At 44.0% G+C, this 20,000-nt stretch overlaps 1 protein-coding gene across 6 annotated transcripts in view; it reads right to left on the bottom strand.

Annotated features, from left to right (window-relative positions):
• Positions 1-5,578, bottom strand: part of LOC111980500 (glutamate receptor 4) — a 166,120-nt gene extending 160,542 nt beyond the window's left edge. For all 6 annotated transcript variants that reach the window (XR_002879478.1, XR_002879479.1, XM_024011241.1 and 3 more), the window contains exons 1-2: positions 5,240-5,578; positions 3,897-4,055 (exon numbers count right to left, since the gene is read on the bottom strand). Coding sequence is in view for 4 of the 6 variants with exons in the window: in XM_024011241.1 (XP_023867009.1) it covers positions 3,897-4,055; positions 5,240-5,327 (247 nt within the window). In the remaining 2 variants the exon portion in view is untranslated. The remainder of the gene's footprint in view (positions 1-3,896; positions 4,056-5,239) is intronic.
• Positions 5,579-20,000: the final 14,422 nt, after the last annotated feature.

Raw genomic sequence — 20,000 nt, 5'->3', positions numbered from 1 at the left:
GTGGAAAGTGATTTCCTTACGCATTAATCATGCAAACACATGTATTTTTTATTGTGACACGGCATCAGTGAGATTTGAACCTATAATCTTCTGTTCTCTATCCATGGAAGGAGGGCAGCAATAGTCCCTCTAAACTGCGCGCYTGCGCGGACGCGCAACAACACCAGGACGCGCTGAAGAAATGCGATGCCGCTCAGAGACGCAAGAGTTTGAACTTCACTGAGTTCGCCCTATTAGTTTGCATTATATAGATCAACGTTTTGTCTGTGATGGACTCAACATCATATCAGCCCATTTTCAATGCAACAAACCGAAACAAATCTAACTTTGCAAGATTGAGTCTATGATTTTGTTGTAGGCAGAGCCAGAGCGCAAGTGAATAGAATTATATTGGCGCGGGTAGCCCACGAGCGGCCTTTCAATCACCCGCGAGAGAATGTACTTTTCAGATTAGCTCAGATCAGTGCACATTTGTTCATATTCTTTGCTAGTTAGCGAGTTATTAGCCCATTTATAGATAAGTATGGGTCAGCAATGGGGAGTTACTGCTTCCAACAAGAGCACAAAATGTGTAGGTTACATTTCAAGCTGTCTTTGAAAAGCCAGTCAGGTAAAAAACGTATGTCTTAATTAAAGGGGCAGTGTTGTATTTTGAGACAGGTTGGAATATGAAAATAAGCCTATAGGCAGAGGGGTAGCCTACATTGTCTAATTCTCTGTATGATAATAATAATACATTTTATTTTGCATTATTATACAACACAAGACAATGCAATGTACAGTCACCTATTTGGCCCACAGTGTTACAGACCAAGTAAAAACTCATGAATTAATGTCATGCCCTTCATAATGTAAAAACGTTTTGAAAAGTATCATGCAATAGGCCTGCATTGAACACCACATAGTAGCCCTGGGCAAGACAGGATAACCCTCTGTCATCAATGCCTCCTACTGTAGGCAACATCAAAGAAATTAAAACCTATTTCCATGTGAAAATATTATGGGATTTGCTCCATTGGTTTTGTTGGTAGGCCTACATTTAGCTCAAATTGCCACAAAAGCCTATTGGCTACTCTCAAACTGTAAGGGTACAGTCTCAATGTTCACCTTAAATGCATGCCAAACGTTGCACAAAATTCTCAAACTTACAAGTTTACAAGACATCAAATTTGATCAGTGCCCCCCCCCCCAAAAAAAGTATAGGAAACTTTGGTGAGCAGTGTTTTATTACYCATACAAAGGTGTTCCTTTTAGTCTGTTCAAACAAACCTAATTTCAAATGAAACAAGCACTCATTACATCTGGTGTGGCCAATTAGTGGTGTGGCCAATCAGGTGTGGCCAACACACCTGAACTCACTTAACAAGATAGAGGAGAGAGAGCCTTTTGTTGACGCTGTAGCTGGAATGTATGTTTTTAACATTACTAAAGATTTCGTGTGGTTTTATGTGAGGTTTTAAATGGAAACTTTTCCACGTTCCACGTTCCCTGAAAAATGTAATAACATCTTTAAATAGAACCATGAGGAAACTTGTAGGAAATATGAAGTACTAAAATTACCACAGAATAACAATATATTTTTTTACATTKTCTTGACTATTTGAGAACATTCCCAATGTCAAACCAGTTGGAGAACATTCCTAAAACATTACCAAAAGTTAAATTAAATGTAACCATGTTTGAACTTTTCGGAAGCGTTCTGTTTAAGTAAAGAAATTCCAAGAAAATAACTTGTTTTTGTCAAGTTCCATAAAATGTGCTGAGAATATTCCAAAGCCAAGCAACTATGCTACATCATTCCTAGAAAGTTGTGGGATGGTTGTATGCAAAATAACCATAGGACAACCACACTTTCACCAAGCTCTAAGAAACATATGATTGTCAGACTGTTATGTGCTAGCTGAGATGTGTGTGGGTTTGTATGGGTTTATACATGCTCYAATGTATTCAAGGAGGATGCTCCAATAGGAGAGACTGCCTTCATGGAAAGGTATCACAGTCTGTCTCCCCCCCTGCAATGTTCATGGGGGGACAAGTTCTTTTTCATCAATACATCCTTTTTATACAGTGCATTTGGTAAGTATTCAGACCTCTTGACTTTTTCCACATTTTGTTACGTTACAGCCTTATTCTAAAATGGATTAAATTGTTTGTTTTTTCTCATCAATCTACACACAATACCCCATAACGACAAAGCAAAAACAGATTTTTAGAAATGTTTGCAAATGCATAAAAAYTTTCTAACTGAAATATCACATTTACATAAGTATTCATATCCTTTACTCAGTACTTTGTTGAAGCACCTTTGGCAGCGATTACAGCCCCCAGTCTTCTTGGGTATGACGCAACAAGCTTGGCACATCTGTATTTGGGCAGTTTCTCCCATTCTTCTCTGCAGATCCTCTCAAGCTCTGTCAGGTTGGATGGGGAGCGTCGCTGCACAGCTATTTTCAGGTCTCTCCAGAGATGTTAGATCGGGTTCAAGTCCGGGCTCTGGCTGGGCCACTCAAGGACATTCAGAGACTTGTCCCGAAGCCACTCTTGCATTGTCTTGGCTGTGTGCTCAGGGTCGTTGTCCTGTTGGAAGGTGAACCTTTGCCCCAGTCTGAGGTCTCTGGAGCAGGTTTTGATCAAGGATCTCACTGTACTTTGCTATGTTCATCTTTCCCTCAATCCTGAGTAGTCTCCCAGTTCCTGCCACTGAAAAACATCCCAACAGCATGATGATGCCACCCCCATGCTTCACCGTAGGGATGGTGCCAGGTTTCCTCCAGACATGACGCTTGATATTCAGTCTAAAGAGTTCAAACTTGTTGAACCAGATAATCTTGTTTCTCATGGTCTGAGAGTCCTTTAGGTACCTTTTGGCAAACTCCAAGTGGCTGTCATGTGCCTTTTACTGAGGAGTGGCTTCATTCTGGCCACTTTACCATAAAGGTCTGATTGGTGGAGAGCTGCAGAGATGGTTGTCCTTCTGGAAGGTTATTCCATCTCCACAGAGGAACTCTAGAGCTCTGTCAGAGTGACCATCGAGTTCTCGTCACCTCCCTGACCAAGGCCCTTCTCCCCCGATTGCTCAGTTTTGCCAGGCGGCCTAGGAAGAGTCTTGGTGGTTCCAAACTTATTCCACTTAAGAATGATGGAGGCCACTGTGTTATTGGGGACCTTCAATGCTGCAGAAATGTTTTGGTACCCTTCCCCAGATCTGTGCCTCGACAAATTCCTGTCTCGGAGCTCTACGGACAATTCCTTTGACCTAATGGCTTGGTTTTTGCTCTGACATGCACTGTCATCTGTGGGACTTTATATAGACAGGTGTGTGCCTTTCCAAATCATGAATACTTATGTAAATAAGGTATTTCTGTTTTGTATTTGTAATAAATGTGCAACATTTTCTAAAAAGGAAAGTGGTCTGAATACTTTCCGAATGCACTGTAAATGTGTGTGTGTGTTTGTTTCTGAGTGTGTGTCTTTGTGTGTGTCTTTGTGTGTGTGTGTATTTGTTTGTGTAGCTATCCATGCATGCATGTGCACATGTTTGTGACAGAGAAAGAGAGAAGGCACACACACACACACACCATCTTCTCACACTCTCACCATAGCATACAGTACCATACCACTATAGTCTCACAATGGTCGAGGGCAACCTGTCTCATGCTTTTACCCTCTGCAATCACAGTCCAACAATGGAAACAGCGGTCTTATGCCAACACTCTGGCATCCCAACCTGGGTTTGACTTGACTGGTCAAATGAGAAAGATAMCCATTAAAACATTACATCGGGCCATATCTGACCTTTATGCCACCAGTTTGAGACCCCTGAGGTAAAGCAAATTCCATTGAGCGTGGAAACAACCTTGATTTAACCAGTGTGTGCCTAGTGGGTTTGTACTCACAGGCATTGGTGACAGCAAAGCTGTTGGCCGTCTCGATGTTGTCCACATGAGGCACCAGGTTGAAGGGGGCCTCGGACGCGTTGGGGCTGGTATTGTGCAGGAAGATGGCCAGGCGAAACGCTGTGTATTCCTGATCCGTGTTTCTGATGAACAGGCCGCCTGCACAGACAGACAGAGAGACAGACAGAGACAGAGAGATAGAGAGAGAGAGAGAGAGAGACAGAGAGACAGAGAGACAGAGAGAGAGAGAGAGAGAGAAAGAAAGAAAGAAAGAGAGAGAGAGGACTGGGCAATTGGGTCTCTTACACTGCGCATGTAGAAAATGCTTTTGAGACACAGCCAATAACCTTAACACATTTTCCCTCCCAAAGGACCCTGCCTGGAAATCTTAAAATTGCCACCATCCTGAATAGAAATGTGATCCATTGGAAAATCCCTTTAAAAACACCCCAAACGTGTATTAAGTTCAACATTACTAGTCGACAGAGAGAGATCATTCGACCCCGGTTGGCATTTATTTGCGGTCAACTTGATTCGTTCGTACCGCCTATAAATCAGCCTGATCGGTCAGTTTAGCAATTAAATGAAGGCGGTGTATTTATGGTTTCTTTTCGTCCACGTTCAATACCGTAAGTTAAAGGCTAAAGGCAGGGGGCACTTGGCAGTAGCAGAGATCCAGAGATCTCACCATGGCGCGGCTTTTAGGCTACAGACAGTCAGTGCTTTAGCTGGGTTTGGATAGAGATAGGCTCTAGCTTGAACATCCGCACTTCTCTCGTCTCTCGGTGGCAAAAAAAGCAACCAGCCAGCCAAGTATGAAACGGTATGACTATGACAAACGGGTTTATGCAAAAGGGGAACGGAGTCTTCTGAATGTAACAGGGGCGAGTGTGCACTCTGCAGCAGGGCTACACACACTTTGAGAGAATTCCCGCTGCTGATCCATTCGCTCCAACCAAGCGAAGTATCCAGTCTCTGCAAAGAGCACTAGGCTAGGCTACTACTGCAGTGGCGCTTTGAAAGAACACCGGCTGCTGAGGAACGCACTGGAACAGTTATGAATGACTATAAATACCCATTTTCCTTGTGCACATTAGAAAAAACATCGAATCATCTAGGAACACATACACATTGTCATGTAGGAATAGGTTTGTGTCGGCACTTTTAAACGATCAGTCAATTCTACTTTTCAATGTCACAATGTTATGTGACCATGAATGACGAACATGCATTTCTTAACACTGTCACACACACTATAATGAAAAGCAGGATCTTATTCACGCTTCATAGCCCAGTGGTTCTTTCCATGCCCTTTTGATTGGCAAGCACTGCTGTACACTTACCGATCTGAACACTGCTCGGGAAAGCACCCATTGTGAGTCCCCAAAAGCCAGAAAATATCAATAAAAACTGGTCACAAGAAATCCACATTTTGTTTTGGTTAAAAACTGATTAGAGACATCGAGGAGGATGACAGTCGGGGGAAAACAAGACTAAAAGAAAAAGAGAGGCTCCGTTCATTAGCAATCCATTCTGGGTTGAATTTCCCCCGCAGTGCCCGCGGACGCTGGTACGGCTGTCCGGTGGTAGAGACGTTATACACACAAGATGGGGGGAGCTCGCCAGTGGTGGGCTGCCTGCATGGAGAGAGAGCGGAATCACACATGCGCTTTCTCTCGACCCTGTCTTCCTCTCTGCTGTCGTTCTCTTGCACTGAACAGTGCGCACCCCTCCCGCACATATTCCCTCAACGCCGCCCTGTTACTCGTTGAGTAGAAGTGTCCTATTCACCTAGTTTTGGTATAAGGGCCATTGAATTTCAGCACACGGATATGATTAGACTGACACTGTGATATCGTTATATGAGTYCCATCGATATTATTATCTGCTGGTATTATTGGCACAGTTGCGGTGCCGTGACGCATTGTCGGTTATATCGTAGCTCTTGCAGCGCAAAGAAGAGAAACACGGGTGCGAGGGACTGCGAGCCAGGGGCCCATGTGGGATTTGCTACGAATATATAGCTATGCGCCAATGAGTGAATCTGTAAAATATTGTAAGATATTCTGTGATGTCATTGTAAATAAAGTAACTGTGGCAATTCAGTGACCTCAGGGCGACGCTATAAATGTGTAAGAAATATGAGTGCCGCTGTTGTCATTCAGCTCACGCTTTGCTGATTTGAGACTTGTATTCGTAGGACTATACAGAGGAATAGGCCAACTCACACAACGCAAACCTCGCTTCGGTATTCACTAGCCATACCTTTTATTTTGTTTTCTTCGTGGTCACATCACAAGATGAATGGCAGATACTCACAGGGACTATAACGACCTGCACACAGAAGACACACGCAGGCAGGCACGCACCATTACGAAAGAATCTTAACAGTAAGAGGCAAACTGTAAAATAGATTTAGCTTTTGTCAATATGCTAATGACAAACACCGTTGGTCACTTTTGCTCGTGCTCRAATGGATTGAATTAGGCTTTATGTATGCAGATTGCACACGCCTAATTACCGTGATCGAGCTGCCCTTGCAACAAGGAATTATATGGATATTAGATAGGAGACAGACCAGAATGTGATAATGCAGCAGCGTATACGTCAGCAGCACTATCTGCCCTTTAAATTGAAATATTTCGACGTTTTCGATCCCTACAGACAGTGAGAGGTTACCTAGGTAGGCGCACTGTGCTGTGGGTTAGGCCGCTGTCCTGGGTGCTTACACTAAACTGTCAGTCCGTGGGTCCTGATACTAGTAGATACAGTATAATGCGAATTTTCTTGCTAATACTGTATGTGGCGCGCTGTGGGTTAAGCCGCTGTCCATTCGCAGAATTTTACTTCTGTCGCCGGGTACTGAAAATATATAGATGGGTTGGTTGTTTTGCAACAACACCGAAAAGTGCGCAACTATGGGGCAAAAGAGACGGCGTTGYCTTAGATTGTTAATAACATGTAAGCTATATTTTGTCTCCAATGTTTATTTAAAAAAAATGCACAATGAGCACTTGTCTCTCAAATACATCTTTACAGRTGTTGGTTAGCTAGCTAGCACATTTTATAGCCATATTAGCATTGACATAAAATCATTCAAAACAACTCAAAACAAGACATGGTATCAAGAACAAGATGAAACGAGCTGAAACGAGCCACAAMATTAWTTCCCCACYTGGCAGTTTCTTGTCATTCTTGCTAGCAATCTGGCCATCCAGAATCACAACACGCTGACTTCTGCCCCATGGAAGCCAGCACATCGTTTTCGTGACCTTGTCAGCTAACCCATCTATAGCCCTTGTCAGCTAACCCATCTATAGCCCTTGTCAGCTAACCCATCTATAGCCCTTGTCAGCTAATCCATCTATACCCCGTTGATAAAAACCGACCTTTACTACACTACTGTAGCCTACATACAAAACCAGCCTCTGTCGCTGTCCATGGTGCTGAAATGAAACTAAACTGTCAGCCCGTGGTCCTGAAACTATAGCACACTGATAAACTGAACTTTACTAGCTACTACTGTAGATCTACTAGTAAGGGCGAATCAGAATGAACACTCAACTATGTAAGCAACTCATGAACATATGGTGGTATTGGATGTTCATCAATCAACAAATAACTTGCATTGCTGGGGGCGAAGGTTCACCTTCCAACAGGACAACGACCCTAAGCACACAGCCAAGTCAACGCAGGACTGGCTTCGATGACAAGTCTTTGAATGTCCTTGAYTGGCCCAGCCAMATCCCGGACTTGAACCCCATCGAACATCTCTGGAGAGKCCTGAAAATAGCTGTGCAGATACTCTCCTCATCCAACCTAACAGAGCTTGAAAGGAGCTGCAGKGAAGAATGGGAGAAACTCCCCAAATACAGGTGTGCCAAGCTTATAGCGTCATATCCAAGAAGACTCAAGGCTGTAATCGCTGCCAAAGGTGCTTCAACAAAGTACAGAGTAAAGGGTCTGAATACTTATGTGATATGTGATATTTCAGGTTTTCTAAAAACCTGTTTTTGCTTAGTCATTATGGGGTTGTAAGGTTCTGCTTTTCTTTTCTTAGTCAACCTTATGTTATTTTTCTTTGTGTTCTTGAACGTAGCCCTGTTTCTTTGTGTTCTTGAACGTAGCCCTGTTTCTTTGTGTTCTTGAARGTAGCCCTGTCTTTCATTTTTGTTCATTGATTTCACCTGTGTTCATTTCTCACCTGGTCTCATCAGCTCCCTATTTAGTTCAGTWCTTTCTGTTTGAATGGTTGTGAGGTATTGTTTGCTTTTGACTGCCTACCTGTGTTTGACCATTGCCTGCGACRACGATTCCTGCCTTCTGCYAAGGCTTAATAAACATCTGCCACYCTCTGAGGTGAATCTACACCTTTTTCTTCCTGAGTATTCATTACAGSGGTATTGTGTGTAGATTGATCAATTTTATAATAAAGCTGTAATGTAACAAAATGTAGAAAAATTCAAGGAGTCTGAATACTTTCCYAATGCACTGTAGTTATAACATTCTAAAAACACAGTTCCTCTGGAACCATAACAGTGACATTCCTCCCAAATAAACATTCCCACAATATTTTTCCATCTGGGCGAGACACATGTAATATACTGAACAAAAATATAAACGCAACATGTAAAGTGTTGGTCCCATGTTTCATGAGCTGAAATAAAATACATTTTCCATACGCACAAAAAAATATATATATCTAAAATATGGTGCACAAATTTGTTTACATCCCTGTTAGTGAGCATTTTTCGTCTGCCATGATAATCCATCCACCCGACAGATGTGGCATATCAAAAAGCTTGTGCTGGGAACAATAAAAGGCCACTCTAAAATGTGCAGTTTCATCACACAACACAATGCCACAGATGTCTCAAGTTTTGAGGGAGGTTGTACTTGGCATGAATGTCCACCAGAGCTGTTGCCAGAAAATGTAATGTTAAATTCTCTACCATAAGCCACCTCCAACGTTGTTTTAGAGAATTTGTCAGTACATCCTACCGGCCTCACAACCGCAGACCACATGTAAGCATACTAGCCCAGGATCTCCACCTGCGGAATCGTCTGAGACCAGCCAAACCGAGTGGCTGATGAAACTGTTTGTTTACGAAACTGAACAATTTCTACACAAACAGTCAAAAATTGTCTCAGGGAAGTTTATTTTTTGTGCTCATCATCCTCAAAAGGATCTCGTAACTGACTTCAGTGGGSAAATGCTCACCTTCGATGGCCACTGACAAGTGTGCTCTTCACGGATGAATCCTGGTTTCAACTGTACCGGGCACATGTCGTTGTGTGGGTGAGTGGTTTGCTGATGTCAACGTTGTGAACAGAGTGCCCCATGGTGGRGGTGGGGTTATGGTATGGGCAGGCATAAGCTATGGACAACAAACACAATWAKATTTTATCGATGGCAATTTTTTGCACAGAGATATCTTGACYAGATCCTGAGACCCATTGTCTTGCCATTCATCCGCCGCCATCACCTCATGTTTCAGCATGATAATGCACGTCCCCATGTCGCAAGGATCTGTACACAATTCCTGGAAGCTGAACACGTCCCAGTTCTTCCATGGCCTTCATAATCACCAGACATGTCACTCATTGAGCATGTTTGGGATGCTCTGGGTCGAAGTGTACAGCAGCCTGTTCCAGTTTCCACCAATATACAGCAACTTCGCACAGACATGGAAGRGGAGTGGGACAACATTCCACAGGCTACAATCAACAGCCTGATCAACTATATGCGAAGGAGATATGTCGCGCTGCATGAGACAAATGGTGATCCCACCAGATACAGACTGGTTTTCTGAATCGTGCCCCTACCTTTTTTAAGGTATCTCTGACCAACAGAAGCATATCTTTATTCCCAGTCATGTGAAATCCATAAATTAGGGCCTAATGAATTTATTTAAATTGACTGATTTCCTTATATGAACTGTAACTCACTAAAATCTTTTAAATTGTTGCATGTTGCATTTATATTTTTTTCAGTGTATATCTATGTGGTATATACGGCCCTAGAAYTTACTGAGAGTCCCAAAAGACAAAGCCATATAGATTAGARGTCGTGGTGATATATCCCAGACTCCAGATGGGTTAATAAGTGTTCGGAGCAGTCTTCTGAGCTGTCACCTCTTTAAATTCAAACAGCATTTTTCCTCCTCCGGAATGATTTCAATAGGTCTTGTGTTTCTGTCTCTTGGCAACAAAACATATCTCTCATGGCTGACACATTATGTGACTTTTCATTATAGTCAAGTGGTTAGGTTGCATCTCAAATGGCAGCCTATTCCCTATGTAGTGCACTACTTTTGACCAGAGCCTATAGAAGCAGTMCACTATATAGGGAATAGGGTGCCGTTTTGGATACGGACTTAGAGAAGGAAAGGCTTGTCTGTTGTAACCCAGTCATTGATTCAGATAAAGGCTGTGTCCCAAATGGCATCCTACTCCCTATAAAGTGACTATTTTTGACCAGGGCCCCATAGTGCACTACTTTTGACCAGAGCCTATGTAGTGGCAAGGGTGCCATTTTGGATATAGACAAAAGACTTTTAGGGTGAAAGCTAGCTACGCTGTTTGTGTCATTCAGCACATACTGTCTGTTCCTCTTTACTGGCAATCAGCTTGTTAAGGGAGTTATGAATGTGCCAAGTTTTGGCGAATGAGAGTTTTATTTATTTTTAATTACTTCACACTTTATTTAACCAAGTAGGCTAGTTGAGAACAAGTTCTCATTTACAACTGCGACCTGGCCAAGAAAAGCAAAGCAGTCGACACATACAACAACACAGAGTTACACATGGAATACACAAACATACAGTCAATAATACAGTAGAAAAAAAAGACATATACAGTGTGTGCAAATGAGGAAGATAAGGGAGGTAAGGCAATAAAATAGGCCATAGTGGCGAAGTAATTACAATATACCAATTAATCACTGGAGTGATAGATGTGCAGAAAATGAATGTGCAAGTAGAGATACTGGGGTGCAAAAGAGCAAAATAAATAAATAAATACAGTATGGGGATGAGGTAGTTGGATGGGCTATTTACAGATTACATTACATTTTAGTCATTTAGCAGACGCCTCTATCCAGAGCAACTTACAGTAGAGTGCATACATTTTTATTACATTATTACATACTGAGACAAGGATATCCCTACCGGCCAAGAGCAGACGCTCTTATCTAGAGCGACTTACAGTAGAGTGCATACATATTACATTTTTTTTTTTTTTTTTTTTTTTTTACATACTGAGACAAGGTATCCCTACCCGGCCAAACCTCCCTACCGGCCAAACCCTCCCTAACCCGGACGACGCTATGCCAATTGTGTGTCGCCCACGGATCTCCCGTTGCGGCCGGCTGCGACAGAGCCTGGGCGCGACACCAGCCCAGCCTGGCGCGAACACCAGAGACTCTGGTGGCGCAGCTAGCACTGCGTTGCAGTGCCTAGACCACTGCGCCACCCGGGAGATACTGATGGGCATGTACAGGTGCAAGATGATTTGTGAGTTGCTCTGGAAGCTGTGCTTGAAGTTAGTGGAGGATAAGGCTCCAGATTCAGCGATTTTTGCAATCTCGGTCCAGTCATTGGCAGCAGAGAACTGGAGGAAAGCCGGCCAAGAGGGAATTGGCTTTGGGAGGGTGACCAAAGTGAAATATACCTGCTGAAGCGCGTGCTTGCGGGTGAGGTGCTGCTATAGGTGACCAGTGAACTGAGACAAGGCAGGGCTTTACCTGGACAAGTGGGTTTGGCAACGCGTATGAAGCGAGGGCCAGCCAAAGAGAGCGTACAGGCTCGCAGTCTCGGTGGGTATATGGGGCTTTGGTGACAAAACGGATGGCACTGTGATAGACTACATCCAATTTGTTGAGTAGAGTGTTGGAGGCTATTTTGTAAATGACATCGCCAAAGTCGAGGATCGGTAGGAAGTCAGTTTACAAGTGGTATGTTTGGCAGCATGAGTGAAGGATGCTTTATTGCGAAAAGGAAGCCGATTCTAGATTTAATTTTGGATCGGAGATGCTAATGTGGGTCTGGAAGGAGAGTTTACAGTCTAACCAGACACCTATGTATTTGTAGTTTTCCACATATTCTAGGTCAGAACCAGGCAGCGATCGCGTTGAAGAGCATGCATTTAGTTTTACTTGCATTTAAGACCAGTTGGAGGCCACGGAAGGAGAGTTGTATGGCGTTGAAGCTCGTCTGGAGGTTAGTTAGCAAGTGTCCAAAGAAGGGCCAGAAGTATACAGAATGGTGTCGTCTGCGTAGAGGTGGATGAGAGAATCACAGCAGCGAGAGCGACATCATTGATGTATACAGAGAAAAGAGTCGGCCCGAGAATTGAACCCTGTGCACCCCATAGAGACTGCCAGAGGTCCGGACACCAGGTTCTCTGATTTGACACACTGAACTCTATCTGAGAAGTAGTTGGTGAACCAGGCGAGGCCGTCATTTGAGAAATCAAGGCTCTTGAGTCTGCCGATAAGAATGTGGTGATTGACAGAGCCGAAAGCCTTGGCCAGGTCGATGAATACGGCTGCACAGTTGTCTCTTATCGATCGCAGTTATGATATCGTTTAGGACCTTGAGCGTGGCTGAGGTGCACCCATGACCAGCTCGGAAGCCAGATTGCATAGCGGAGAAGGTACGGTGGTATTCAAAATGGTCGGTGATCTGTTTTGTTAACTTGGCTTCCAAAAGACCTCAGGTAGAATAGTGTTGGGGTCTAGAGTGTCTCCCCCTTTGAAGAGGGGGGATGAACGCGGCAGCTTTCCAATCTTTGGGATCTCAGATGATACGAAAGAGAGGTTGAACAGGCTAGTAATAGGGGTTTCAACAATTTCGGTAAGATCATTTTAGAAAGAGAGGGTCCAGATGTCTAGCCCGGCTGATTTGTAGTGGTCTCAGATTTTGCAGCTCTTTCAGAACATCAGCTATCTGGATTTGGGTGAAGGAAAATGGGGGAGGCTTGGGCGAGTTGCTGTGGGGGTGCAGGGCAGTTGACAGGGGTAGGGGTAGCCAGGTGGAAAGCATGGCCAGCCATAGAAAAATGCTTATTGAAATTCTCAATTTATCATGGATTTATCGGTGGTGACAGTGTTTTCTAGCCTCAGTGCAATGGGCAGCTGGGAGAAGGTGCTCTTATTCACCATGGACTTACAGTGTCCCAGAACTTTTTTGAGTTTCGTGCTACAGGATGCAAAATTTCTGTTGAAAAAGCTAACCTTAGCTTTCCTAACTGCTTGTGTAATTTGGTTCCTAACTTCCCTGAAAAGTTGGCATATCATGGGGGCAATTTGATGCTAATGCAGTACGCCACAGGATGTTTTTGTGCTGGTCAAGGGCAGTCAGGTCTGGAGTGAACCAAGGGCTATATCTGTTCTGGTTCTACATTTTTTTGAATGGGGCATGCTTATTAAGATTGTGAGGAAGGCACTTTTAAAGAATAACAGGCATCCTCCACTGATGGATGTAGGTCAATATCTTTTCAGGATACCCGGGCCAGGTCGATTAGAAAGCCTGCTCGCTGAAGTGTTTAGGGAGCGTTTGGACATGTGATGGGTGGTGTTTGACCGCAGACCCTTACGGACGCAGGCAATGAGGCAGTGACCGCTGAGATCTTGGTTGAAAGACAGCAGAGGTGTATTTGGAGGGCAAGTTGGTTAGGATATTTTCTATGAGGGTGCCCATGTTTATGGATTTGGGGTTGTACCTGGAGGTTCATTGATAATTTGTGTGACATTGAGGGCATCAAGCTTAGATTGTAGGATGGCCGGGGTGTTAAGCATGTCCCAGTTTAAGGTCACCTAGCAGCACGAGCTCTGAAGATAGATGGGGGGCAATCAATTCACATTATGTTGGTCCAGGGCACAGCTGGGGGCAGAGGGTGTAACGTTCGTCGTCTGAAGATGAGGAATACATCGGACCAAAGCGCAGTGTGGTAAGTGTTCATGTTAATTTATTAAACAGAACACTAAACAAAATAACAAAGAGAATGAAACGAAACGAAACAGTCCTGTCTGGTACAGACACAAAGACAGAAAACAACTACCCACAAAACACAGGTGGGAAAAGGCTACCTAAGTATGGTTCTCAATCAGAGACAACGATAGACAGCTGCCTCTGATTGAGAACCACACCCGGCCAAACATGTAGAAATAGAAAACATAGAACAAAAACATAGAATGCCCACCCCAACTCATGCCCTGACCAAACCAAAATAGAGACAAAAAAGGAACTAAGGTCAGGGCGTGACAGAGGGTCGTCTATAGTAACTGGCAACGGTGAGAGACTTGTTTCTGGGAAGGTGGATTTTTAGAAGTAGAAGCTCGAATTGTTTGGGCACAGACCTGGATAGTATGAGAGAATTCTGCAGGCTATCTCTGCAGTAGATTGCCGGAAAATGTTATAGTTAGGGATGAAAATGTCAGGGTTTTTGGTGGTCTTCCTAAGCCAGGATTCAGACATGGCTAGGACATCCGGGTTGGCAGAGTGTGCTAAGGCAGTGAATAAAACAAACTTGGGGAGGAGGCTTCTAATGTTAACATGCATGAAACCAAGGCTTTTACGGTTACAGAAGTCAACAAATGAGAGCGCCTGGGGAATGGGAGTGGAGCTAGGCACTGCTGGGCCTGGATTAACCTCTAAATCAACAGAGGAACAGAGGAGGAGTAGGATAAGGGTACGGCTAAAGGCTATAAGAGTTGGTTGTCTAATACGTTCGGAACAGAGAGTAAAAGGAGCAGGTTTCTGGGCGCGATAGAATAGATTCAAGGCCTAATGTACAGACAAAGGTATGGTAAGATGTGAATACAGTGGAGGTAAACCTAGGAATAGAGTGACGATGAGAGAGATTTTGTCTCTAGAAATATCATTTCAACCAGGTGAGGTCACCGCATGTGTGGGAGGTGGAACTGAAGGGTTAGCTAAGGCATATTGAGCAGGGCTAGAGGCTCTACAGTGAAATAAGACAATAATCACTAACCAGAACAGCAATGGACAAGGCATATTGACATTAGGGAGAGGCATGCGTAGCCAAGTGATCATAGGGGTCCAGTGAGTAGTTAAGCTGGCTGGAGACACGGCGATTCAGACAGCTAGTGGACCGGGGCTAGCAAGTTAGCAGAAGGGCCTTAGAGGTATGTCGCGATGGAAGAAGTCTATTGTAGCCTCCTCGTGCGGTTCTGTCGGCAGACCAGCCATGATGGATTCGTAGGGTTCTGTGTAGTAAAGGTGCCCAGTCCAATTGGCAAAATAGGTATAGTGGCCCAAGAAATTGGCCGATGGACCTATTCAGCTAACAGTTCGATATGCTCTAGGCAGCTAGCGGGCCGTGGCTAGCAGGCTAGCAGATAGGCATTCAGGGGACGTCGCGACGGAGGGGCCTGTTGCAAAAAGAACACTTGAGCAGATGACGTTGTAGTCCAGTTGTGATGGATTAGCAGGGCTTTGTGTAGTAAAAGGGGTCCAGGCCAATTGTCAAAATAGGTATTGTAGCCCAAGGAGTGGCTGATGGACCTCTTCAGCTAGCCAGGAGATGGGCCTAGCATGGGCTAGCTCCAGGCTAATTGGTGCTTGCTTCTGGGACAGAGACGTTAGCCAGGAGTAGCAACTCGGATTGCAGCTAGCTAGCMGCGATGATCCAGGTGAAAAGGTTCAGAGCTTGCGGTAGGAATCCGAGGATATGGAGAGAAAATAAGTCTGGTATGCTCTGGTTTGAATCGCGTTGTGCAAACTGGTGAGAGATTTCCGAGCTAGAGGTTAGCTGATGACCGCTAGCAGTGGTTAGCTGACTACTAGCTAGTAGCTGGTTAGATGGCTAGCTTCTGTTAGGGGATTCCGGTTCGAAAGTAAATAAAAATACTTTAGAAAATAGCAGACCCATACCACATTGGGTGAGGCGGGTTGCAGGAGAGTATATTGAAGTTGAGGTTTAGGAAAAATATAAAAAAGATATGCAGAAAAAAAAATATATGTATATATACACGGGACACGGGACAAGACGAGGTTAAAGACGTCTGACTGCTACGCCATCTTGGACTATACAGAGTGAAGTGTGTGTACAGTCATGGTCAAAAGTTTTGAGAATGACACAAATATTAATTTCCACAAAGTTTGCTGCTTCAGTGTCTTTAGATATTTTTGTCAGATGTTACTATGGAATACTGAAGTATAATTACAAGCATTTCATAAGTGTCAAAGGCTGTTATTGACAATTACATGAAGTTGATGCAAAGTCAATATTTGCAGTGTTGACCCTTCTTTTTCAAGACCTCTGCAATCCGCACTGGCATGCTGTCACATCCTGACTGATGGCAGCCCATTCTTGCATAATCAAGATGCTTGGAGTTTGTCAGAATTTGTGGGTTTTTGTTTGTCCACCCGCCTCTTGAGGATTGACCCACAGTTCTCAATGGGATTAAGGTCTGGGGAGTTTCCTGGCCATGGACCCAAAATATCGATATTTTGTTCCCCGGGCCACTTAGTTATCAATTTTGCCTCATGGCAAGGTGCTCCATCATGCTGGAAAAGGCATAGTTCGTCACCAAACTGTTCCTGGATGGTTGGGAGAAGTTGCTCTCGGAGGATGTTGTTGGTACCAATTCTTTTTTCATGGCTGTGTTCTTAGGCAAAATTGGTGGGTGAGCCCAACTCCCTTGGCCTGAGAAGCAACCCCCAACATGAATGTGTCTCAGCATGCTTTAAACTGGTTGGCTATGACACAGGACTGATGGTAGCGCTCACTCTTGTCTTCTCCGGACAAGCTTTTTTTCCGGATGCCCCAAACAATCGGAAAGGGATTCATCAGAGAAATATACTTTACCCCAGTCCTGCAGCAAGCCAATCCTGTAGCTTTTGCAGAATGTTTTTTCCTGGAGAGAAGTGGCCTTCTTTGCCTGACTCTTCTTATACCAGGCCATCCTCCAAAGGTTTTGCCTCACTGTGCGTGCAGATGCCCTCACACCTGCCTGCTGCCATTCCTGGAAAAGCTCTTGTAAGGTGGTGCCCTGATCCGCAGCTGAAATCAACTTTAGGAGACGGTTCTGGCGGTTTGCTGGACTTTTCTTGGGCGCCCTGAAGCCTTCTTCACAACAATTGAACCTCTTCCTTGAATTCTTGATGATCCGGATAAATGGTTGGATTTTTAGGTCAATCTTACTGGCAACATGTCCTTGCCTGTAAGCCCTTTTTGTCAAAAGCAATGATGACGGCACGTGTTTCCTTGCAGGTAACCCATGGTTGACAAGAGGAAGAAACAATGATTCCACCGCACACCCTCCTTTCGAGATTCCAGTCTGTTAATTCGAACTTCAATCACATGACAGAGTGATCTCCCAGCCTTGTCCTCGTCAACACTCACACCTGTGTTACGAGAGAATCCCTGACATGATGTCAGCTGGTCCTTTTGTGGCAGGGGCTGAAATGCAGTGGATGTTTTTGGGGGAATTCAGTTCATTTGACATGGCAAAGAGGGACTTTGCAATTAATTGCAATTCATCTGATCACTCTTCATAACATTCTGGAGTATATGCAAATTGCCATCATACAAACTGAGGCAGCAGACTTTGTGAAAATGAATATTTGTGTCATTCTCAAAACTTTTGTCCATGACTGTAGTCGCAGGAGGTGTAGGGTGGTGGGTGGGGGGTGGGGGGGTATGTGTGTGTGTCAGTGCAAAGTGGATGTCTGCCATCATTGCAGAGATAGACAGATGGGCAGTCAGCAGTAGGTTTTCCTAATGCGCATCAGGGATGACTGTGAATGTGGTCAACTGCTGTTGGGCTATTCCACATGTTGTTTGTGTGCATGAGCTAGAGAGAGAGCTAGAGAGCCTCATTCAATACATTCAATACAATATAATTTGATAAAAATAATTTGAAATGCAATTTACAACTTACTATTGGGTAATATGCTTGTAATATCCCATAATAAATTACCATTGATCGAAAGTGGAGTTCCTTTCAGGACAGCAATTGGAAAGGGACTGCAAATAGCAATGCAGTACAACGACTTTGGTCAATCTGATTAGATTCTGAAAATAAGTTTATTGGAGATAAACATATAAATAAAATTGGACTGAACCCTGAATTAAAGGGACAATCTAGGTTTGGTACATCCATTTTTGAACAATGAAATTGATGAAATATAGCCATTGATTCTTGAAAAATATAATTTCTAAATGCCTCATGAGCTTAGTTCAACTGTCACTCCATCACAACCCGCTGTTTAACAAAAAAGTGGTGGGGTGTCGGTTTGTTGTTGTTGAATCACAGATTGCCCCTTTAAAAAATCTGATTATTGGTTAGGTACCCGCCATTTTGTAAGTGACTGTATGTTTTTAGAGTGACCTTGAATTGGAGTGATTAGAAAAACAGGTGGTATGGATTTACAGTAGCATTACGTTTTATGCAAACACCCTATGTCATGTATTGTACATCAGGGATTCTTAACATTTTGGGACCGGGACCACTTTTGTGATAGCAAATTCATCAGGGACCCCCTCATAATCAGAACACCACTCAAGTGAGATAAAAATAGCATACAAGTAGTTTTACTATGACTTCGACAGTGCATGGCCGGACGAACCAAGTCTCGGACATAGGTCTTGGGCCATGGGAAGGAACATTTTAAAGGTCCGCCTCTCGGCATCGGAGAGAACATTTTCATCATGGAGCAGAGAGATTTTTTGTTGTTGTTGCAGCTTTAAAGCTAGTATCCTGCAATTCTACCATTTGTCATGAGGCAGAGAAAAAACTGCAGTTTTGTTTAGGTTAAACTGCAGTGCATTTATGTAAAAAAAAWAATGGTAGAGTACTGTGGATACCAATATCCCTCTGAGCCTCCCAGGCCTTTGTTGCACAGGGATAAGAACATTAACTGTAGATTAATATCAATAATAAAAAAAATGTTATACATCATCTGTTTCTCACACGTTCACTCTCTTCTCAGAGACACGCACGCACACACACACACAGATACAACAATTCCTCGCACGCTCCTATTTCCACCCCATTCTTCAGCGCCCACTTCGAGGAAATCAATAATATGCCTTCTCCACGCCTCGACAATCATTCTGAACATTTGATCCAATTCGCGACGTTTCATATGTGCAATGGTAGACAACCGAATATCTCCCCCCACCACCCCACCCCACCCTCTCTCTCTCGTCTCTCTCTCCTCTCTCTCTTTCAGGTCTCTATCTATGTTGTCTCTCTCACCTCTCCCTCTCTCCCTCTCTTTCTCCTCCCTCCTTCCCCTGCTCCAGAGACTGTGTGACACTGGAGGCTAATATGCGTCCACAACGCACCCTTTCCCTACTCAAAGAGCATATTTTGACCACGACACTTGGTTAAAAGTAGTGCAACTTTTAGGAAATATGGGGCCATTTGGAGCGCAGACCTTCCTATGTGCTTACATAAGTAAAGGCCAGCCTCTCTGACACACCGATTGGTAGAAATGCCCACAGGAGCCGATTACAAACAATTGGAATGCTGCCAAAATGTTGCCAGACTGAGCATCCCTGTCTTTCCCGATTTTAGGGCATACATTGGGAAATGTTTTTATGAGTCACATCGTTGTTAGGGAGTAGCATCGTCGTGAGGTGAGTTCAGGCAGCGTTGTTGATCAGTGTGCATCCCCGAAATGCCAACCCTTAATCCCATATTATGTGTACTACTTTTAATCAGAACCCTATCGACCATGTCAAAAGTAGTTTACTACCATAAGGGAATAGGGGCCATATGGGACACAAACCCATGTTCATATTTCAGCCTGCGTGTTCTCTCTCTGGCTACGACTATGACTCCCAGTGTCATCAAGGGAGGAAAGGTCATACTAGTGGTGAGATGTACAAGACCCAATGCTGTGAGACCATGTGGTTGTGTGTTGTTGTGTTGTGTGTTTGTGTGTGTGTTGTGTTGTGTGTTGTGTGTTAGTGTGTGTGTGTTGTGTTGTGTGTGTGTTGGTGTGTGTGTGTTGTGTGTGTGTTGTGTGTGTGTGTGTGACTGTGTGTGTGTGTGTGTGTGTGTGTGCCTGGTGCATGCATGCAAGTGTCTGTCGCCTGCCTGCCTGCCTTGCCTTCCTGCGTGTCGTG

Source organism: Salvelinus sp. IW2-2015, linkage group LG20 (assembly GCF_002910315.2).
Source record: "Salvelinus sp. IW2-2015 linkage group LG20, ASM291031v2, whole genome shotgun sequence".
NCBI classification, from domain to species: domain Eukaryota; kingdom Metazoa; phylum Chordata; class Actinopteri; order Salmoniformes; family Salmonidae; genus Salvelinus; species Salvelinus sp. IW2-2015.
This window is presented reverse-complemented; position numbering and strand designations above follow the sequence as displayed.